Source organism: Chaetomium tenue (genome assembly GCF_020726465.1).
Source record: "Chaetomium tenue strain MPI-SDFR-AT-0079 chromosome Unknown F5144scaffold_3, whole genome shotgun sequence".
In the NCBI taxonomy this organism is placed as follows: Eukaryota; Fungi; Ascomycota; class Sordariomycetes; order Sordariales; family Chaetomiaceae; genus Chaetomium; species Chaetomium tenue.
This window is the reverse complement of record NW_027117331.1, coordinates 2,879,010-2,898,531: the sequence shown is the minus strand read 5'-3', so window position 1 is coordinate 2,898,531 and position 19,522 is coordinate 2,879,010. Positions and strand designations below refer to the sequence as shown.

At 57.1% G+C, this 19,522-nt stretch overlaps 7 protein-coding genes across 7 annotated transcripts; 4 read left to right on the top strand and 3 right to left on the bottom strand.

Moving 5' to 3' along the window:
* Positions 1–288: 288 nt before the first annotated feature.
* Positions 289–2,058, bottom strand: F5144DRAFT_568376 (uncharacterized protein). Its single transcript, XM_066788647.1, has one exon. It carries the CDS (start codon positions 1,977–1,979, stop codon positions 510–512), a length of 1,470 nt encoding a protein of 489 aa, XP_066644987.1. The 5' UTR covers positions 1,980–2,058; the 3' UTR covers positions 289–509.
* Positions 2,059–2,199: 141 nt separating this feature from the next.
* On the bottom strand, positions 2,200–4,104 carry F5144DRAFT_568374 (P-loop containing nucleoside triphosphate hydrolase protein). Its single transcript, XM_066788646.1, has one exon. It carries the CDS (start codon positions 4,060–4,062, stop codon positions 2,329–2,331), a length of 1,734 nt encoding a protein of 577 aa, XP_066644986.1. The 5' UTR covers positions 4,063–4,104; the 3' UTR covers positions 2,200–2,328.
* A 1,637-nt stretch (positions 4,105–5,741) lies between these two features.
* Positions 5,742–7,852, top strand: F5144DRAFT_530457 (WD40-repeat-containing domain protein). The gene is made up of 2 exons (XM_066786921.1): positions 5,742–6,147; positions 6,203–7,852. Exons 1-2 carry the CDS (start codon positions 5,903–5,905, stop codon positions 7,611–7,613), a joined length of 1,656 nt encoding a protein of 551 aa, XP_066644985.1. The 5' UTR covers positions 5,742–5,902; the 3' UTR covers positions 7,614–7,852.
* Positions 7,853–10,600: 2,748 nt separating this feature from the next.
* Positions 10,601–11,752, top strand: F5144DRAFT_190661 (uncharacterized protein). Its single transcript, XM_066782811.1, has one exon. It carries the CDS (start codon positions 10,725–10,727, stop codon positions 11,712–11,714), a length of 990 nt encoding a protein of 329 aa, XP_066644984.1. The 5' UTR covers positions 10,601–10,724; the 3' UTR covers positions 11,715–11,752.
* A 2,101-nt stretch (positions 11,753–13,853) lies between these two features.
* On the top strand, positions 13,854–15,515 carry F5144DRAFT_646119 (hepatocellular carcinoma-associated antigen 59-domain-containing protein; the record flags this gene model as incomplete). Its single annotated transcript, XM_066792886.1, has 3 exons — positions 13,854–14,275; positions 14,312–14,775; positions 14,835–15,515. The coding sequence occupies 3 exons, from the start codon at positions 13,854–13,856 to the stop codon at positions 15,113–15,115; spliced, it is 1,167 nt and encodes a 388-aa protein (XP_066644983.1). The 3' UTR covers positions 15,116–15,515.
* Positions 15,516–16,392: 877 nt separating this feature from the next.
* F5144DRAFT_646117 (uncharacterized protein) lies at positions 16,393–18,100 on the top strand (the record flags this gene model as incomplete). The annotated part of the gene is made up of 2 exons (XM_066792885.1): positions 16,393–16,780; positions 16,839–18,100. The coding sequence occupies 2 exons, from the start codon at positions 16,393–16,395 to the stop codon at positions 17,846–17,848; spliced, it is 1,398 nt and encodes a 465-aa protein (XP_066644982.1). The 3' UTR covers positions 17,849–18,100.
* Positions 18,089–19,439, bottom strand: F5144DRAFT_568347 (uncharacterized protein). Its single transcript, XM_066788645.1, has 4 exons — positions 19,312–19,439; positions 19,168–19,213; positions 18,763–19,046; positions 18,089–18,682 (listed from the first exon to the last, which is right to left on the bottom strand). The coding sequence occupies exons 1-4, from the start codon at positions 19,400–19,402 to the stop codon at positions 18,528–18,530; spliced, it is 576 nt and encodes a 191-aa protein (XP_066644981.1). The 5' UTR covers positions 19,403–19,439; the 3' UTR covers positions 18,089–18,527.
* Between the last annotated feature and the right edge of the window lie 83 nt (positions 19,440–19,522).

Here is a 19,522-nt window from a genome sequence, read left to right as displayed (position 1 = left end):
GCCTCTTTGAGAAACCATCTTTCGGGATGAGACTAATAGCACCCATGGCGCCTTCTGCGAAGCGTGGCATTGGGCGCGTCTGGTTTAGCGTTGTCATTCAGGTTACACGGAGCATAGGTAAAAAAAAAGGGCGACATTCAACATGGGCTCGGATACGCCTTCTATAGCGGCTATAGATATCTGGGCTGTGTTGCGGTTGTGTCGTTACGAGCGCGAACCAAGCATTGGAGGTATAGGGGCGCGCAAGCGGAATAATGGGGGGAAAACAAATACAATTACTTTTCAACATCTCGTTGGGTTAAGCTGAGATGAACCCGAACCATGGCCTGTTGAAGTGACTACCGTGCTGGATATAAATATATGCTCCATCCCAGAGGCTACCCGTTCGTTCCCTTGTATAACCGCTACCCATGCACAACGTTGAAGTATCCCATCGAATCGAATCATGACTTGAAAACCCTGCGCCGTTGCGCAAATGCGGTGTTGAACAATAAATCCCCTTTCACCCACTACTGAGACCAGACATCAGACTCCTTTTCTTTTTCCCCTTTGAAGTACTTGGTCGCGACGAACGGCATCTTAGCTACCACGGCCTTCCTTGGCCGGCCACGGACCAGCACGTCAACCTCTCTCCCGACCTTGTGAAAGCCGGTGTCGACATAGCCCATGGCGATGTTCTTGCCCAGGGTAGGGCTGGGGCACCCGCTAGTGATGACACCGACCTCGACCGGCTCCTGTCCGTCTTCGGCGCGGGTGACGATCTTGGCGCCCTCTCTCGCCGGCGCGCCCTCGACAATCAGCCCAACCCGGCGACGATCCACTCCTGGTTGGCCCTGGCTCTTGGCCTCGAACTGCTGCGAAATCACCTCGGCGCCGTAGTAGCCGGCGTCAGGCCCGCGCCGCTTCTTGGAGACAACCCATCGGAGCGAGGCGTCGACGGGCGTGGTGGTCTCGCTCAGGTCGTGGCCATACAAGCACAAACCGGCCTCCAGCCGCAGACTGTCGCGCGCGCCCAGGCCCGCGAGCTGCACCTTCTCCGGCCCGCCGGCCTCCAGCAACGCCTCCGTCACGCCAACCGTCTCCTCCGCCAGGATCGAGATCTCAAACCCATCCTCCCCGGTATACCCGCCCCGGCTGATCAGCACGGCGCTGCTGGTCCCACCACCGCTCATCTTAAGCTTCGCCCACGCCGACTGCCCAAACCCCAGCCTCCGCAAATTCAACTCCTCCCCCTCCGCCAACACCCCCTTCAAAATCCCCTCCGCCTCCGGCCCCTGCAACGCAACCAATCCCTCCCGACTCCACCGCTCCTCCACCACCCCCAACCCCTCCCCTTCCACCTCCCCATTCCACTTCCCCACCTCCCTCCCAAAATACGCATCATCCTTCTCCCGACACGCCGCATTCGTCACCACATAGAACCTCCCCTCCCCCTCCAACCTCGTCACCATCAAATCATCCACAATCCCGCCCGACCCATCCTCCCGCATCAACACCGCCAACGTACTCCTCCCCGGGGCCAGCGCCGCAATGCCCGCGGGCGTGACGCGCTCCAGGAAGGCGGCGGCGCCGGGGCCGGAAAAGACACGTTGGACCATGTGCGACACGTCGAAGAGCGAGGCGTGCGCGCGCGTGAAGAGGTGCGATTCGCTCACGCTGAGGTTGCTGTATTGCACGGGCATCTCGAAGCCGCCGAAGGGGACGAGCTTGGCGCCGTGGGCAAGGTGCAGGGCGTGGAGGGGGGTTTTTTGGAGGGGGGTGCTGGTGGTGGGGGGGGAGGCGTAGTGGCGGGTTTGGGTTTGGGTTTGGGGGAGGCGGATGGTTTGGTGTTTGTGCTGGGTTTGAGGTTGTCCTTGCTGCGTGAGAGAGGTTGTTGAGGTGAGGGTGCGGGTGGTGATGTATCGCCTCGCGGTATGCGATGGGGCTCGGCAGGCACCCCGGAGGGTCCTCGCCAGAGCGATTGATCTTGTGCTCTGCATTGTGGAAGTCGCAGTAATCAATTGCGTTGTTGACGAGAGAAAAGGTTAGGGGAGAGGGCGGACGGGAAACAGAGGGGACGATAAGAAAGGGCGAAAGCGGAAACGGCCGGTGACTTCACCGATTTCATGTCGTTAGCCGACATTGGCCGAGGCGCATCCCCGGGATCGGCCCCGACTTGGCAGAGGTGGGCCACCAATTATGGAACCTGCCCCAAACTGACACCGAAAGTCCGGCTCGTTGGATCGGGATACATACGACTACCCACTTCATCGAGTTTCGGTTTGCGCAGCATATGGTGGAAATTGATATCGGATCGCATTAGTTAATAGTTTCTCTTTCTCTCGCTCTCTAAAACCCCCGACCAGCTCGCTTCCGGACCGGCTTCACCACCGCCCCCGACGTGACCGTCTTCCTGTCCTTCGATGGCCCGGTCTTCTTGACCAGCTTCAGCTCCTCCTCCGCATGTAGCTCGTCCTCCTGTCGTTTCTTGTCCGCCGCCATCTGCGCCTCGATCTCCATCTTCCTGTTGAACTCGGTCTCTGTAATTCGTTTCTCCCGTGCAGAGTACCCCTTTTCCTTGATCGAGTAGAAGACGCCTCCGAGATCAGCCAGCCAGTGAGGGTCCACCGATGTCACTGTTGACATGTACTCCTTAGACGTCAAAATCAACTCGTGGTACACGACGTAGTCTGGCAGGAACCCCAGTCCGTAGAGTGCACTGGTCGGGTGCAGCTGCACCGTCACGCTGGTGCGTAGGTTGATGTACTCCCCGATGCCCTTAACCTTCGCCGCCTGGTGGTAGTAGCCTGAGCAGATGCACTTGCGAATGATATCCCAATCGGTGCCGCAGCTGACCATCTCCATGTTCTGCATCTTGATGATGTCCAAGAGCTGGTCCCGGACTTCCTTGGCTCGCCGCAGCGATTTGGAGTGTAGGAAGTGCTGGATACACCACCTATCGTTGTACCCGTTTGCCTTCCATTGCGTGTACACATGGAGGTATGTGAGATGGTCCGACTCGGGCACGAAGAACTTTTCGCGCGCGGCGTCAGACTCTTCCTGGCGCTCCTTGGGCCGGTAAAAGACGTTGGGTACGGAAAGCATGGAGACGATCGTCACCATCTCTTCGCTGCAGCCATACATTTCCGACATGATCAGCAGTTTGGCGAGCGACGGGTCCATGGGGAACGCGTTCATCTTGCGCCCGAGGTCAGTCAGTTCGCCGAGGTTGTCCAACGCACCCAGCGCCCACAGGTCGAACAGCGAGGTAGTGATGGTATCCTGAGGTGGCGGATCCATAAAGTCAAAGTCAAGCAGGTCCTTGACCCCGAGCGACTTCAGAAGCAAAACTGTGTTGCTTAGGTTCGTCCGCTGGATTTCGGGTATGGTTTGAATATACATCTCGTCTCTGAATGCCTTCTCGGTGAAAAGGCGATACGCTTGCCCGGGGCCGGTCCGACCAGCACGACCGGAGCGCTGCGACGCATTGGCTTGCGAAATCGGCGTGATCTGAAGAGTGTCCATACCCATCCGGGGATTGTATACTTTGAGCTTGGAAAACCCTGCGTCGACCACGTACATGATACCGTCGACGGTCAAACTCGTTTCGGCAATGTTGGTCGCCACAATGCATTTTCGGACGCCTGGAGGAGCCCGGTCGAAGATCTTGGCCTGAAGATCCGCCGGCATCTGACTATAGATCGGGAGGATGCTGAGCTTCGGGGGGTCGTTGAGCGCGTCTAGCCGCTCGCGAACCAACTCGCAAGTCACCTCGATATCCTCCTGGCCTGTCATGAACACAAGGATATCTCCGGCCGGTTTTCCCACGTGGATAGCCAGGACCTGTTGCACCGCTTGGTCGACGTAGTCCTCGACCGGTGACCGGTGGAACATGACATCTACCGGGAACGTTCGGCCGGGAATGGTGAACTCGGGAGCGCCGCCGTAGAAGTCAGAGAAGCGTTTCGAGTTCATGGTGGCTGAGGTGACGATCAGCTTCAGATCGCGCCGCCTCTGTAGAATCTTCTTGAAAAGCCCCATCAAGACATCCGTATTCAGCGCTCTTTCGTGCGCCTCGTCCATGATGATGCACGAGTACCTGTCCAGGTCCGACTCGTTGAGCGACTCCCGGAGTAGCACGCCGTCTGTCATATATTTGATGACCGTCTCCTTGCTGGTGCAGTCCTCGAACCGGATTGCATATCCAACCGTGCCGCCCAACTTTACCTCCATCTCTTCGGCAACACGCTTGGCGACACTCATAGCTGCCACTCTGCGAGGTTGCGTACAGCCAATCATGCCGCTTTTGCCGTAGCCATCCTCGAACAAGAACTGGGTGAGCTGCGTCGTCTTGCCGGAACCTGTCTCTCCGATTACGATCACCACCTGGTTATCCCGGATAACACGCAACAGCTCCTCCCGCACTGCGAACGCTGGCAGGAATTCACGCTGCTCCCTCAGGGTTTTGCTTTGACTGAAGCTGCTTGCGCCCTCAGATTTCTTCAAGTGGTCACTGAACTTGTTGGTGTTTTGTGCCTTGGAGTCATCCTCGACGGCGATCGGAAGCGCGCTGTCGGTATCCTCGTCCTTGACACCCATCAAGTTGCCCAGCGCCGTCCCGGCTACGTTCGTGGCCTCCTGCGCTTGCTTTGCGCGTTCTCGTTGTTGCCGGCGGTCCCTAACCACCTTGCTGCCTTTCCTACTGAACACGGCCATGTCGCTCTGTGCGTCCCGGACGGCGGGGACCGGCTCGAGCTGTTTGGTGAAGACGGTCCGTCCATCCAAGAAAGGGGGTCGCAGATCGTGAACCAAAAGATGGACACGCGTGCCCTCTTGGTCGTCCTCGAAGTCGGCGCCCATGTCTCGCCTTTGCGCTACCCCCGATGTGAGCATCCTATTTGTCTCCCACGCGTCGACGTCCTTCTGCTTCTGTACTTGTCGCACGTTCATGCCCCGCGAGAACTGCCCGACCTTCTTCTCCACCATTGCGGCCTCCCTCTCCTGTGCCGCCCATCCGTTATCACCACCGAACGGGTTGTGCGTGTCATCGCCAAATGTGTGGCCTCCAAGGTCATCGTCGCCGCCGTACCAGTCGCGGTCCAGCGCGTTGACGGCGTCTGGGTCGTTCACCCCGGCTTCCGGGCCGTCGAACTCGCGTTGTCGTGGTGTTGCAGCGCCCGCAAGACGGGATCCGCCGCGCGGCGTTGAACTCCTCGAGTTGAAAGTGCCATTGTTCCTATTTTGAACGCGGGATGGCAAATCACCGAATCGATCATCGGAACGAAGTGGATTAAAGTCGAGCTTCCGCCGCTTGTTAGAGCGGTCGTCTTCGTAATCGCGGACCATGATGTCGAGGTTCGGAAGGATTAGGGCACAGCTGGTTTTGTCCGACTTCGTAGATGGGCTAGGCCCCAAAAACCTTCGGTGTTGCTCGAAAGGCTGGTTGCTTGTTGACTTGCCAAGAAGACCCAACCCCAAGCCTGTCGCCTCCAAGAAGTTGTGGAATTTCTGTCGTTGCTGGAGCTGCCGTTTCTGACCATGTGGGTCATCAATGATGATCTCTGATTAGCTACTCGAATCCTATTAAGCCTACCACCCTCTGGCCGAAAAAAAAAAAACCGAACTCGAAAGGGTAATAAAATATCAGAAACAGAGAAAGAAGCGAATGAAACCGAGCAAGAAGAGGGAGGGAATGTTCTCGAGGCTTGGGAAAATGACGAGTCCACACTAGCCAAAAACGGCATCCCAAACGGCAACAGCACTCCTCATGGAGCTCTCTTTGGCCAAGCACGACCTAACGATAAGATAAGCCCCGCCGCCCGCCCCACTGAAAAGTTGAGGGACGAAATCTTCAATCGCGAAAGACTATGAACTTCCCATTTAGCCCTTCTAAAGACACACACGAAAGCCTGTTGTCTCCAAAATGGCGTCTATGATAACAAGTACTGCCTGGGTGCCGCGTGGTTTTGCGGCACCTTTCCCGACCAAGTACACATTCGACGAGGAAGAGTTCGAGCGCATCGCGAAGTTGGCGCAGCTTCAACTCGACGACGCCAAGGAAGATCTGGCCGAGGCACAGGAGAAAGAGGCGGAACCGGAGAAAGAGAAGACACCAAAAAAGAAGAGCAAAGAGAAGCCGTCAGCAGAAGACGATGATGGTGCTTCAGAGTCCGTACTCATGGTCCACGACAGTCCCTGAACCGTCGCTAACCCTGTTCCATAGCATCGATATCGACGACGACCTCAAGGAATACAACCTCGAGAACTATGATGACGAAGAGGAGCCCCAGGGGGAGGCCCAATCCATGGGCATGTTTGGGAATGTCAAGTCGCTCGCCTACTACGACTCGAACAAGGACGACCCGTACATCACTCTAAAAGACGACGCCGAAGACGAGGACGAGGATCGAGAGGACTTGCAAATTCTTGCGACCGACAATCTTCTACTAGCTGCGAAGGTCGAGGATGAGCTTGCGCATCTCGAAGTCTACGTGTATGAGGACGCGGCTGACAACCTCTACGTTCACCACGATATTATGCTCCCTGCGATACCATTGTGCGTGGAGTGGCTCGACATCCCCGTCAGCAAGCCGGGCGTCGACAAGGACTCATCCGGGAATTTCGTCGCCATCGGCACCTTCGACCCAGACATTGAAATCTGGGACCTGGACACAGTCGACTGCATGTATCCCAACGCAATCCTGGGGCAGGGGGGCAACGCCGAGGAGGACAAGAAAAAGAAGAAGAAGAAAAAGAAGTCCAAGAAGGCCAACGACGAGTACCACGTCGACGCGGTGCTGGCGCTCGCAGCCAACAGGAAACACCGCAACCTGCTCGCGTCGGCGTCGGCCGACAAGACAGTCAAGCTGTGGGACCTGCACACAGCCAAGTGCGCCAAGTCGTACAGCTACCACACGGACAAAGTGTGCGCGCTGGCGTGGCACACGGTCGAGTCGACGGTGCTGCTGAGCGGCAGCTACGACCGGACGGCGGCCATCGCCGACATGCGCGCGCCCGGCGAGGCGCCCACGCGGGTCGGGGTCGAGAGCGACGTCGAGGGCGTCCGCTGGGACCCGCACGACCCCAACTTCTTCTACGTCTCCACCGAGCGCGGCATCGTCCACTACTTTGACGCCCGCAACGCCTCCAAGGACCCCGCCGCCAGCAAGACCGTCTGGAAGCTGCAGGCCCACGACGAGTCCATCTCGTCGTTCGACCTCAACCCCGTGATCCCCGGCTTCATGGCTACGGGGTCTACAGACCGGACGGTCAAGCTGTGGAACATCAGCGCCGAGGGGCCGTCGCTGGTCGTGTCACGCGATTTTGACGTCGGCAAGGTGTTTTCTACGAACTTTGGCCCCGACAAGGAGGTCGCCTTCAGGCTGGCGGTGGCTGGCAGCAAAGGAACCGTGTCCATCTGGGATACTAGCACGAACGGGGGTGTGCGGAAGGCGTTTGGGCAGAGGGTCCCCAGCAAGGCGGATGCCGATGGCGAGGTTGAGGATCGCCTCGTGGGGGTGGAGGATGATGAGAGCAGCAGCAGTGAGGAGGAGGAGGATGAGGACGAGGATGATGATGAGGACGGTGCTGCGCTGAGTCACGATGGGGATTCTATGGATGAGGATGAGGACTAAGCCGCATTCTCCTGGGTGTAGGCGTGGATGAGAGGACTGGGATCATCGACTGTCTGGTCTAGACTCGATGTTTCAATATGCCGAGATGTATATCCGATTTTTGACCGTTGCTTTGGGGGTTAATCTGGTTCTCTTCGATGGTAGCATTCCAGACGCCATTCTTGGGTTATTGCCAAGTTTCACGCTATACTATGTCTGTTAAAGCAGGTTTTATCGAAGAGTTGTTGATCAACAGCGCAAGCTTCACTTGATTCCGTTCCAAAAAGAGGTGGGGGGGTTGCATGACATCTGCCTCCGATAGACACTATGTCCATAAAGTAGCGGCGGGTCCCAGTATATGCATTGGTTGACGATCGTTGGCCACGGTCATGTGTCAGTCGAGTCGGTGTTTGCGGCCCGGCATCGAGTGATTGACAAGTGTGGAGATCGATCGCGAATCCGAAGATCAGTGATGATCTGGGAAACTGCCACGTCAACGAAGTAACGGTTTCCTTTCTAGAAGTTTTGTGGGATCAACGATGAAAGACGAGTCGGTAGAGTTCTTTTTGGCCTTGGCAATATATAAGTACTATCTCTCGTCCCGGCACATGTAAATATTGGCAAGAAGAATGTTTTACCGTTCCCAGAAGTCATTCAGAGCCTCTGAGCCTCCATCCGACTTTGGTGTTGCTGGTGGAGTGAGTTCCTCCGCCACGTGGAGCCCGACGGCGCGGTTTCCCCGCGAGGAGCACGGGCGCATTTCTCCGAAAGATGAACTAGCGGCGGCTAGGGTCGGAGTTCATTCCGAACCACCGGCGCTGGGACGCACTGGCACTCGCGTCTTTTGCCCTTGGGACGAACTGCGCACTCCGGGCAGGGAGGGGCAAGATCAGCCGCGCGCATGGTGAAGAAACAAGCCACCGATCTCCTGATGGCTGTTCGACGTTTCAGATGGAATTGCCCTTCGAGAAGCAATGACCAGGGTAAACGCCCGGCCAATCAGCACCTCCTCGCGCTTTAGCCCCGTTTCAACTGCAAAAACAGAGCCCAATCCCAAGCCCTCAGCGGGCAGGGGAGAAGTCTGCAACGAAGAGGGGTGGCCGTCGCCCCGGTCACACTCCGAGCCCGCGGCCGATCAACTGGGCAAGATGGGTGGGTGGATGACGGCGAAACGCTCGGCGATGTTTCTTCCAAAAATCCAAAAGCCAAGAAACCCATTTTGCTGCTGCCTTTTCGATATTTTGCGTCGATGAAATGAGCAGGTCGATGGCTATCATGCAATCATCCGAACTGCTGAGCTGCCGTTTAACTAACGTGGACCCTCTCGATTAACGACCACGTTGATGCCTGCTTCTTCAACTCTGCTTGATGCAGGTACCCACGATTCTCATGCGAAGAACCCTGCGCGATGTGAGAGGCCTGGCCTATGGGCGCCGAGATGGCCCGGCTGACTTGCAGAGCACCAACCGCGCGGTATTTTAGTCTGTGAAGAAGACGCCCGTCCCCACGCGCGTGATGCGCTTCTTGATGGGACTGTGGCGGCCATCGAATCCCCCTTTTCCTCTCTTGCCTCTCGATATCCGCCGACAATTCGTGGCGTGTGCGCTCCGGTGCGCGTTCTCAGTCACCAAAATCCGAGTTGCCGTCCTTGCCACTACCGAGCATGAAAAGGGGATGGTCTTCTGGGTGTGAGCGAGTTGGGGGGACCCTCTCTTCCCATTGGCCCAGTCTCACTGGGCTCGAGAGGAGGGCCAACCAGGGCCAACCAGAAGTCAGGGATAAAGTAGAGGCCCACTCTCACAGGGACTCACGGACTGCGGGTCAGGGCCTCGATGGCGGGTTGGGCGGGTGCACTCGCTGGAAACGGGGCGACCGGGCCCGGTCCCCTTGCGATCACCACCGGTCCTTGCATTGTGGTTTGCTCCCGCCCACGCGGCCAGGCAAACCTGCCCAAGGGACCATCACTTTGATCTACCCCCCTGGATGAGGGAGAGAAACCGAACCACGCGCTGAGCAGCACCAGGTTGCAGACCATGGCCAGACCACTAGTGGTTACTGGTACCCCTCCCACGCGCTCTGCCAAGTGAAAGTGCATGTAACAGCTACCGACCTCCACTTGTGTTTCCCCCCCGAAGTGGAAGTTTGTGGTTCCTCCCCCAAACCTCATGCCCTTCCCTTTAATGATCGGGCCCTCCCCTACCCCCTCGTTGCAACCTTTCCCTTTCTGAGCTTCCTTCCGATCTTTTTCGATCTGCAATTTGCATTACATACTCTCCTTCAACGAATTTGTTGAACTGTTCGGAGTTCCTCATCGCGGGCCCATTTGGACTCTCGAACTAGTTTCCATTCCTTTTCCCTCCTTGAGCGGAGACGACACCACCACGACTAGAACATCTAGAACCACGACTGTCCCCAGTCCGACACGTTCCCTCCGAAGACGAAAAACAAAAATAGCCCCTGCGCAGTTATATCAACGGCATTAAAGACCGTTTCGGTATTCAGGGTTGACGGACTGGATCCACGCGCAACAAAAAACCCTCGAAAATCACTGGCATCTCTTTGTGGGATTACCACCGAGGGCTTCTTTTCATTCATCAATTTTCTTTCTTACCTAACCCGCCGAGAAATCACGCTCCGCGCGTGGTTAAATTTCTTTGACTAGGTTGCATTCTGGAGCAGTGCTCTTACAACTGTTTGGGTCATACGATCTGAGACAGGCACTTCGTCACCTGCGATCTCTTGGGCCGATTTGATAGGGTGCGGGAACCGACTGTAGTAACCTTCATCAGGAGGCGTGCTACGAATCGCGCACAAGGCTCATCTGGCGCAACGTCACACTGGCGTTGGATCACAAGACTCTGCCAGCGTCCCAGCAGTCTCATCATCTCCAGAGTCGACACTAGTTCTTAACTAGCTTGCCGATCCTCGCCATTTCTTCAACTAAACCACCGAGACTTGGCATCGACGATTTATATTGAGCGCTCTCAACACTCGACGTTGAGCAAGAGTCGGTTTTGATATTCGACTCGCTGCCTCGAATTTTATTCTGAGGCTGCGGGTGTTTTCAATCCCACTATTTCTGCACAGCTTTTTACGACGGCAATCTCAAGGAACAAGAGTCAATAAGTCAAGATGTCTCTCGCCAGGGCGTTCACGACCCGAAGGGTCAAGCAGAGTATTCAAGTGGCTGAAGAGAAGAAGGCAAATGCTCGCAGCAATTCGGTGAGAGGGTCGGTCGGGACTCTCAGGCACAAGATCTCAAGCCCAGTCGAACTCATTCACACCACCAATATGCTCTCATACAATGCGCCAGATATCAACCCCATGTCGGCCTCCTCCACGGGCTCATCACACAGGTCCGACGACGACATGTCCATGTCTGACAGCGCCCTCACGAATGGTACAACTCCCCCCACAAGTCCCGATGTTGAGTCGCCTGCGAAAAGGTCCCGGTCCCCAGAGCCGAACCATCTCTCCTGCTTCTTCAGCGTGGCGCCCGTCCAGCAGCAAACCCCCGGCCCCGCAGCCCGGCCCGAGGCGCAGGTGCTTCCGCAGCGCACTACCTCTCATTCCTCCAAGAAGCAGTACAACACGCTCGTTCGGAAACAGTCAGCGTCGGGACTGTCCCAGCAATCCCAGCGCACCGTCTCGACAAAAGCAAGCTTCACCTTCTCGCGGTCCTCGTCCACCAGCACAAGTACCAGCGTCAGCTCGACCCCCGCGCACCACCACCAACACAAACCCAAGCTCCCCAGCACCGCAAGCCCGGCCCCGGCACCGACCCCGGCCTCGCCACCCCGACAGCAACCACCCCCCAGGCAGCGCAGCAACAGCAACAGCAGCAGCGGCAGGAGGGACTTGTCCGAGTCGTCACAACAACAGCAACCCCATCACCACCAACACCAACACCACCCATTCGGCAACGAGCTGGCGCAGGTGTCGGAGCTGGCGGAGGAGTACGGCGTCCAGGAGCAGATGGTGGACGTGGCGGAGCGCGAGGAGAAGGCCATGCTGCAGAAGGGCCTGCTCAAGTTCAGCGCCGACGAGTACATGAGCGACGTTCGTGCCTTGTTTGCCAGCTTCATGGTTCCGCCGAGACCTGTTGCGGCGGCGTGGATTTGAGTTGGGTGGCTTTTTTTGGGGGGGGGGGGGCTGTTTTTGGGGTGGGGGTGGGCAAGGGCATTTGATCATGTGCTGCCATTCGTTCTTTGTACATACTTTTACGAGATGTGGGTTTTAGGGCTTGGGTGCGAGAGCTGGGTCTACGGGGTAGATTTGTGTGTTGGACGGACGGCACAACCTGATGTTTTACGATTGGTTGCGCGGGAAACGGGGAGGGACCTAGGAGGTGTGGGTTTTTGCTTGGGGCCGCGGAAGGCGGATGGATGTTGTTCGGAGAAAGAACATCACACTCGCTCGTTTTGCTGTCATGCGGTTGACAGTTACATACATACCCTGGGGCATGGCTTGGGGGAGGGGGGCAAGGGGAAGAAGGTACACGGCGGCGTTGGGAAAACTTTGTTTATGGGCAGACGGACAACTTCCTGTCTTTTGTGATTTAGATTCGTCTTTTATTCTGAGATACTCCCTGCGCTATTTGGAAGGACGGCGGCAATGTTGCTCTGTTTACACGATACATTACATTCTCGGTTCTGCGTTCGTTGCGTGTCTATGCTGTTCCTTATCTTGTGGTAGTAGGGCAATTATTGATGGGTATCCAAGTAACTACGGCCGTTAAAGGCCGTGGCCGGCCAGCGTGGCCCCTAGGGTGTTAACATAGATAGCGAGGCACCCGTCCCGATGGTGATCCCGAGCACGAAAATAGAAACAACCACGGGAGGGATATGGCCTCGACCAGGCTCCGGATCGACCGCCGCAAGCTGAGGTGGACGAGATGTGCGGGCGCTTGGTCACTCTTCCGCTGGTCGTCGTCTCATGCAAGCGCCGTTACACCCATCTGGAAGAACGGAAAGGGGCCCGCTGACTAGTGACGTGCATAGTTACATGCCAGATCCACACGGTAGCCGGTAGCCGGTGATAAGTGCGGTGCGCAAGCATACGCTGGTCTCGGGATAAGACATGGCGCGTCGTTGTGCGACGACAAGATACGGCATCGCGGGTGGCAACCGAGTGAGACATGAGAACCCGATGTCCTGTTCCACGGCTGCGTACTTTGCGTGCTGGTGGTGTACTGCCAGATAGCAAACAAAATGGGGACAAGAGGGTGGCCCATTCCCATGGTGTTTCACCGCTCCCATCCCGAGGCCAACAACCCCGGGAAGCATGCCGTTTTTCCCGTCTAGTCGCGAGGCCGGTCTACGGAATCTACGGAATCATCACCACGTGACTATTAGTCGTGCCGGCGGGCCAACATCCCACGGCCTATGCCTTTTTCTATGTCATTCCGGGAGAACATAGTAGAAGAATGACACAAGGTTACAAACCGGCCAGCCCGCCCCCCAAAAGCCACCCACCTATTCCGGTGGTGAACGGCAATCGGCAGCCCGCGAAAGTGGGCCGAGGGTCGCCGGCCGGCTAACCGGGCCTGAGTCGATCTCCCGAGTGGGTCCGGGGCCAAGAAACAAGGCCGGCCGGATTGCCCGGTGCACCGGGCTGGGCTGCCGGGCTGGTTTTCTGGTGCCGAGGCGTTTGATGTTGGGAATTATGGCAGCTTGTGGGCCAACACGGGTCTTCGGGTTGTTTGGGCTGCGATAAATATTTGCTCCTTTTGTCCTGGCATTCGTTCGGATTTGGGTCGTCACCGTTGTTGATAGCACCGTCCAGCCTGATTAATTCCGAGCCCTCGTTCTTTTTTTGTCATATAGACGACCGACAATTGTAAATCTAGAGGACTATATTCTTGAACGCACTTGAGTTTTTATCATGCTCATGTGCCGTTTCTTGTGGCGAACTTATGCGTTGGCTTCCTCTATCTGACAACAGGCCTTTATTGGTTAGTAAAGATTCCCGTGATCCAGTTCAAACTGGATATTTGGGATTACCATCTAGGTAGGCGGGATATGCATAAGTTAAGCACAGGCGTGAGAAGTAGTTAACTTAGAAATATGAAGTCCGTACCCAGCCATGCCAGCCCCAAAAACGCATGTCTCAGTCGGTATAGACAGGGTTAGGGTTAACAGTTATTATCCGTTGAACCATTGTTCTTAAGTTGCCGCTGCCGGCCGGCTAGTTGCATCAATCACATTACTCTCCACAGCGCCACCGATCCAGCCACCATCGACTCGAGTCCGATCACGCAACATGGCAACCACCAGCGCCGAACCAGAAGATGTACCCCAGGTGGTGTTCCGCCCAGGGAAGAAGAGAAAGATTTACCGGCAACGCCCAGCAGAGCTCGACAGCGCAACCAGCGATAACGAGACAACAAATGAAACCGGCCTTGCCGCGTCGAGCAGGCCTACTACAGCCGCTGAGAACGACGAAGACGATCAAAACCTCTCAGTCGCCGACGTCATACGGCTACGAAATTCCCGAAAGCACAGGCATGGCGGTGTTGGGTTTAGCACAGGGCCATCCGGCCTCGGCGACGACGGGGCGGCAAGGGAGAACGCGGAACGAAGCATGGTGCTCCACGGCAACGCAGATGCCCAACAAGGAGCGGAGGCGGCTGTCATTGGCGGTATCTCAAAACGCTTTGCGCCGCAGACGGGAATGGTCGGCGAGTTAGTTAACAAGCACATGTGAGTTGGACCCTCAAGAACAGGAGCGGAGACAGGAACGGCGGCTGATCAAGCAAGGGAGGAATACGTAGAATCCGAGTTGGCTAGACGAAAGCAGCACGCCGCAGAAGCTGCCGCGCAACAGCAACAATTAGATGGGGAGTGGCGCGAGGATAGCGTACCCTCCTCTACTGGCGACGGCCAGCCGGCGACGAGTTCGACAGCTCCCGGCGGCCAGGGCGATTCCCAGCGAGTGCTCCACGGTCGCCTTCTTGAGATCGATCTCGGCGACGAGGCTCGCGCACGAAACATCGAGATGACCGAGCGCGCCAGACGGCGACTACAAGGACAGATCGACGAGGAGGAGCTAGAAGAGAGCAAGGGACGGCCAAGAAAGGTCCGCCTCGGGCGAGACGGCAAGCCCATGCGCTCAAGAAACCGCCGCGGAAGCGACGATATCAAGCGCGACCAGCTCGTGGAGGCGTTTTTGAGCGAAAACAGGCGTAAGTGGCTCTCGCCTAACTCATTTTGCATGATCAAACAGGCAACTAACCCACCTTAGTCGACATCTACGACACACAATCGGAGCAGACAGCCAACCCGGCGACCCTCGAGGAGGAGGATGGCGCTGCCGACGACAGGATCGCCGAGGAATTCCGGCGGGAGTTCATGGATGCGATGGCGCAGCGAAATCGGCGGAGGAGAACGGCCCAGCCCGCCAAACCTGGAGCAAAGAAGCAGGAGGAGATTCTCAAAGGTCCGAAACTGGGCGGCAGCCGCAATGCAAGAGCAGCCATGCGGGATCTGTTGCTCAAGGAGCAGGTCAGCAAACAAAGGAGATGAGGCTCTTCTGCAAGGCTGGTTGGGTCCGGGGGCAAACACCGGGTTCGGGATCTGGTTAACTTGTGTGCCGACATCCACTTGTTTCTTGTTAAGGATACCACCCACCAAACAGCTGAACAGTTCAGCTTCGCTCTTCATCCCGCAACCCCTCACTTCAAGCGAAAGCCAAATGCTCCAACAAGAAACGATTGCAGATTGATTACCACTAACACCATCACGTGAAATGCTAAACACAAATATTGGCGCAAGCGTGAATCAGCCGCTCCCCACTCGATGGGTTGATCGGTGCCAAAAGAAGACTACTCTCAGCCCCATGGGAATTGATTGCTGACAGCATCCATCCCCGGCCCCGCCCCGAGGGCTCGCTCTCTGGGGGGGTTTCATTCTCGCATTGTCTGTCCCCAGGCATCCTCTTCACACCTGTTGAGAGGAAGGACGGACGGAACGTGTTTCGGACCATAAAATGGCCGATCCATTGCTACTGTACCCATCTTTACCTGTGTGATGCGCAAGGAATGACCCGTTCATCGGCGGCATGAACATGTGTCGCACAGTGGGCGGGCTTGTGTGCTATTTAAGGCTGGCGGTTGCTCGACCGATTGGTGAGTTCTGGGGGCCGTCGTGGAGTAAGCACGAAAACGAAGACAGGATGATTAACTACCATGCTGATGGGAAGGAAGAAAAGCTCAGGATGGGAGAGGAGAGAGGACTTGGACCTCCTGTTATGTCAAGCTTTTTTGAATGTTCTTCGTGGCGTCTTCGGGGCGTTTTGTTCAAATCTCCAAACTTGCCCGTCCATTCGGATTCCTGTTGACTGCGTGAGGAAGGGATTGGCAGGAAAAGGATGATACCCCATGCAGCCCTTCGAAACGTTGCGCCGCTTTGGGGATGGTGTGCGGTGGATGACAGGGGGCTCTGGTTGGTGAAGCTGTGCCGCTCAGCCTTTGGGCTATGCAATAGGACCGCGCAATCCTTCCAACCCAGCTGAGTGCTTGGGTTGGGCCAGGCATGGATGGAACTGCGGAGCGAAGAAGGTGGTGCTGACACGGGATCGGAGCCTCGTTGCCCACACTCTCCTCCCCTCAACGCGCCAGGTTGGTCACTTTTTTTTTTCCCCTACTCCGGGTCGAAGGACATATCCAAATCGACGACAGCTCACGACGTGTCCACCGCCGCGCCGGATTTACAGCAGCCAGCACCGTGCCTTGGAATGTGCAATGACCCACGGATTCTAAACAATCGAATCATCGAGTCCTCGAGTCTGGTCGACGACAACAATGGGGATATCGAGGATGAGGGCTTGGCTAGCCGTGGCGGCCCTAGCGCTAGGGTCCGTTCAAGGGGATGTCGTCGAGTTCACATCTGGATTTGAAGGGAGCTTTGACGAGAGCACAGCACTCGTTTCGTTCTATGAAATCCTCGGCCGAAGGTTTGAGTGGACGGCATCCTCGGGCACCATTGTCCAAGGAATTACGCTATGGTCTCAAACCCAAAATCGAACGATCGGCCAAGGGGGGCGACTAGCTGGTGACGGCACGGGAACTGGGCCACCTTCTCGGGGACATGTCCGTGAAATCCAAGGGACAATTCCGGCCGACCGAGGTCGTCGAGATCCGCAGGGGGTTGAGGTTGGAAACGGAGGAAGCTCGGAGGTGCAATTTACCTGTGAGTTCCGCTTCTCCTTGATGGCTTCGCCTCTCCTCGGTGCTCACACATTGCGTAGTCGAATCAACTTCCACCGGGGGCCAAGTGTACTTCACGGACGTAAGACAGATTCCCGCCGAAGTACTTTACTTCGACGCCACATGGGGAGACAACGGTCACAGCTACTCGCGGTTCTTCGGCGTCTCGAACTATGAAAACCGAGCGCTAGTCCAATTCCTCAAGAGCAGCGATCCCGCCTATCCCGAAACGGGCACACCCCCCTTCAAAGACGACGGCGGCGTCCAAACCACCACCAGAACCGCCACCGCCACCGCCGCCACCGCCAGCACCGAACCCACCAACGCCTCCGACGGCGCCCTCGGCGGCGGGCTGAACCGGCCCACCTCCGAAAGCGCCAGCAACAACAACAACGGCAGCGGCCTCGCCCTCGGCGCCATCATCGGCATCGCCGTCGGCTGCGGCGTCGCCGGCCTGCTCCTCCTCCTCGGCCTCGCCTGGTACCTGCTCCGCCGACACCGCAAAAAGAAGGCCCTGCACCCGGCCAGCTCCACCTACGGCACCGGCGCCCGCGGCGAGGAGCTCATGGCCGAGAAGGAAGCCTCCGCGGACGTCGACGTCACCCCGCACTCGCCGTACTCGGACGAGGGCGCGGGTAACGGTGCGGGCCCCAGCGGCCACGGAGATGGAGCGGCGACCGGGGCCGGGGTGGGGACGGGGGTGGCAGCAGGGGCGGGCGCGGTGGCAGCGGGTGCGATCGCGGCGCCGCCCAACCTGTCGCACCTGCAGGACCCGCCGCGGTCGTTCACACCCTACTCGGACCGGCCCAGCGTCGGTGGAACGGCTGCGACGGCGGCGGGGACGCCGAGTCTGCGGGCGCCGTCGCTGGCGCAGACGGATGAGGCGCGTGTTAGTGTGCCGAGCCCGATACCGGGGCGGGCGACGCCGCGCGGGCTGACGACGCCCTACGCGCATTTGGTGGAGGAGGGCATGACGGAGGATGAGATTCGGAGGTTGGAGGATGAGGAGAGGCAGCTGGATGCGGCGATTGAGCAGGCGGGGAGGCGTTGAGTCGTCTTTTCCCGGTCTTTTGTGGGTGGGGGGGTTAGGGGGCGGGCGTTGGATGCTATTGTTGGTTCATATTTTTATATATATTTTGCAGGGCAGCCGGTGTTGTACGCTAGCTGTTTGGATATGCTCGCAGTCACTATGGCCATGCTTCATATAGGTAGGCTACGCCTTGCGCTGGACTGTCATTCGTTTATAGATTACCACGACACGACACTGAATATACCCCTTTAAATTGTTAGATCTCGTCCTGACGTGTAGAATGGTTGTAAGAGCAGCACATACGCCCTCGCCTTGTTATATCTGCTTCTCTGTCCCATATAAACGGCCGGAGCCTTGCAGCTTTTTTCACGCAAATTACGCTGCACGGGGGTTCGCGGAAGTGACGCCTTGCTCCTCATGGCCATACCCAGTTCTCGACTATTTCGCGCAAGTACAACAGTAAATATAATGGCCACTCTAAGGGGTGAAACGTGTCTGGCAAATCCAGTCCCTTCCAAAACGCCAACTCCCAGCGCTCCTAATCATACAACGAATCACGCCTCGCCGCACCCTAATATAAACTCCGTTCACGAACACCGAAGTAATTTGTCGTACCATCCCCTCCCGTACTTTCCAGGCGTGGGACCCGCGGACTATCAAAGCCTCAACCAGATTGCGTATCTCCGTGGCGTGTATGTGATCACCTTGTAAAGAATCTCCCAACCATGTTGCTCGCAATGCTCCCCGCCAGGTTGCCGCCACTGAAGGCGCTGCCCGCGATATTCGAGGCCTGGCTAAACTTGTCGCACCGCGAAAAGGCAAGGGTGTTGGTGATGGTCAAGACGAGCGCAATAGCTAAAAAGACACACATCATGTTAGCCCTCTGTCCTCTTTCACCCCCCTAGCTCCACATGGCAACGGAAAGGGCAACCCACCAACAAGCGGCAGCCAGATGAACTTGAAGGTCAACACAGCCACGAGCGCGAGCAAGATCCAAAAGATGGGCTGGGCGTAGATGGCGATCCAGAAAAAGCGGCTGTCGGTGGGGTTGATGACCTTGGTGCCGGGCTCGCTGCTCTCAAACACCCAGTGCGAGTCGCCCGTCGACGGGTCCACCTCGTTCCACCAGCGTAGCCCGACTAGTCGGCGGCCGACAATGTTCTTGAGGTAGTAGAAGTCGGCGGCAAGGAGGAGGATGGTGATGATGAAGATCATGACACTGCGTGGCGCATTGGGGGGTTAGCGGGGCTCGCTCTTGGGGGGTTATGGATCGTCGCATTGTCGCAATGTCGCGCCGTGGTCGCCGTCGAGTAGGGATGTCAAGAAAGGGGCTCTCTTACAGGTTGTCAGTAAATAGCAAGCCGAAGAGGTAGACGAGGAGGCTAGCTAGAAGCGTTTGTCAGTCGCGAAACACAATCAAGCCGTAATCAAAGTCGAAGCCGGGCGCAAGAAGCTAACATAGGGAGGGCGGCCATGGGACGTACAAATTCGGAATCCCAAAAAGATGAGAAGCGTAATCGGATGCGAGCTCAAGCGCCAGGTCAAAGACCCGGGCAAGGGCTGTGGTTGCTCCATTTTGAGAGTGTCGTTGCTTGCGTTGGAGACAGCTCTGGCCAGAGCTCTGTGATGTTGCCGTACTGTGATACGTAACCTTGTCCACTTCCAACCGCCAGCTGTCAACGGCTGTGAAGATGC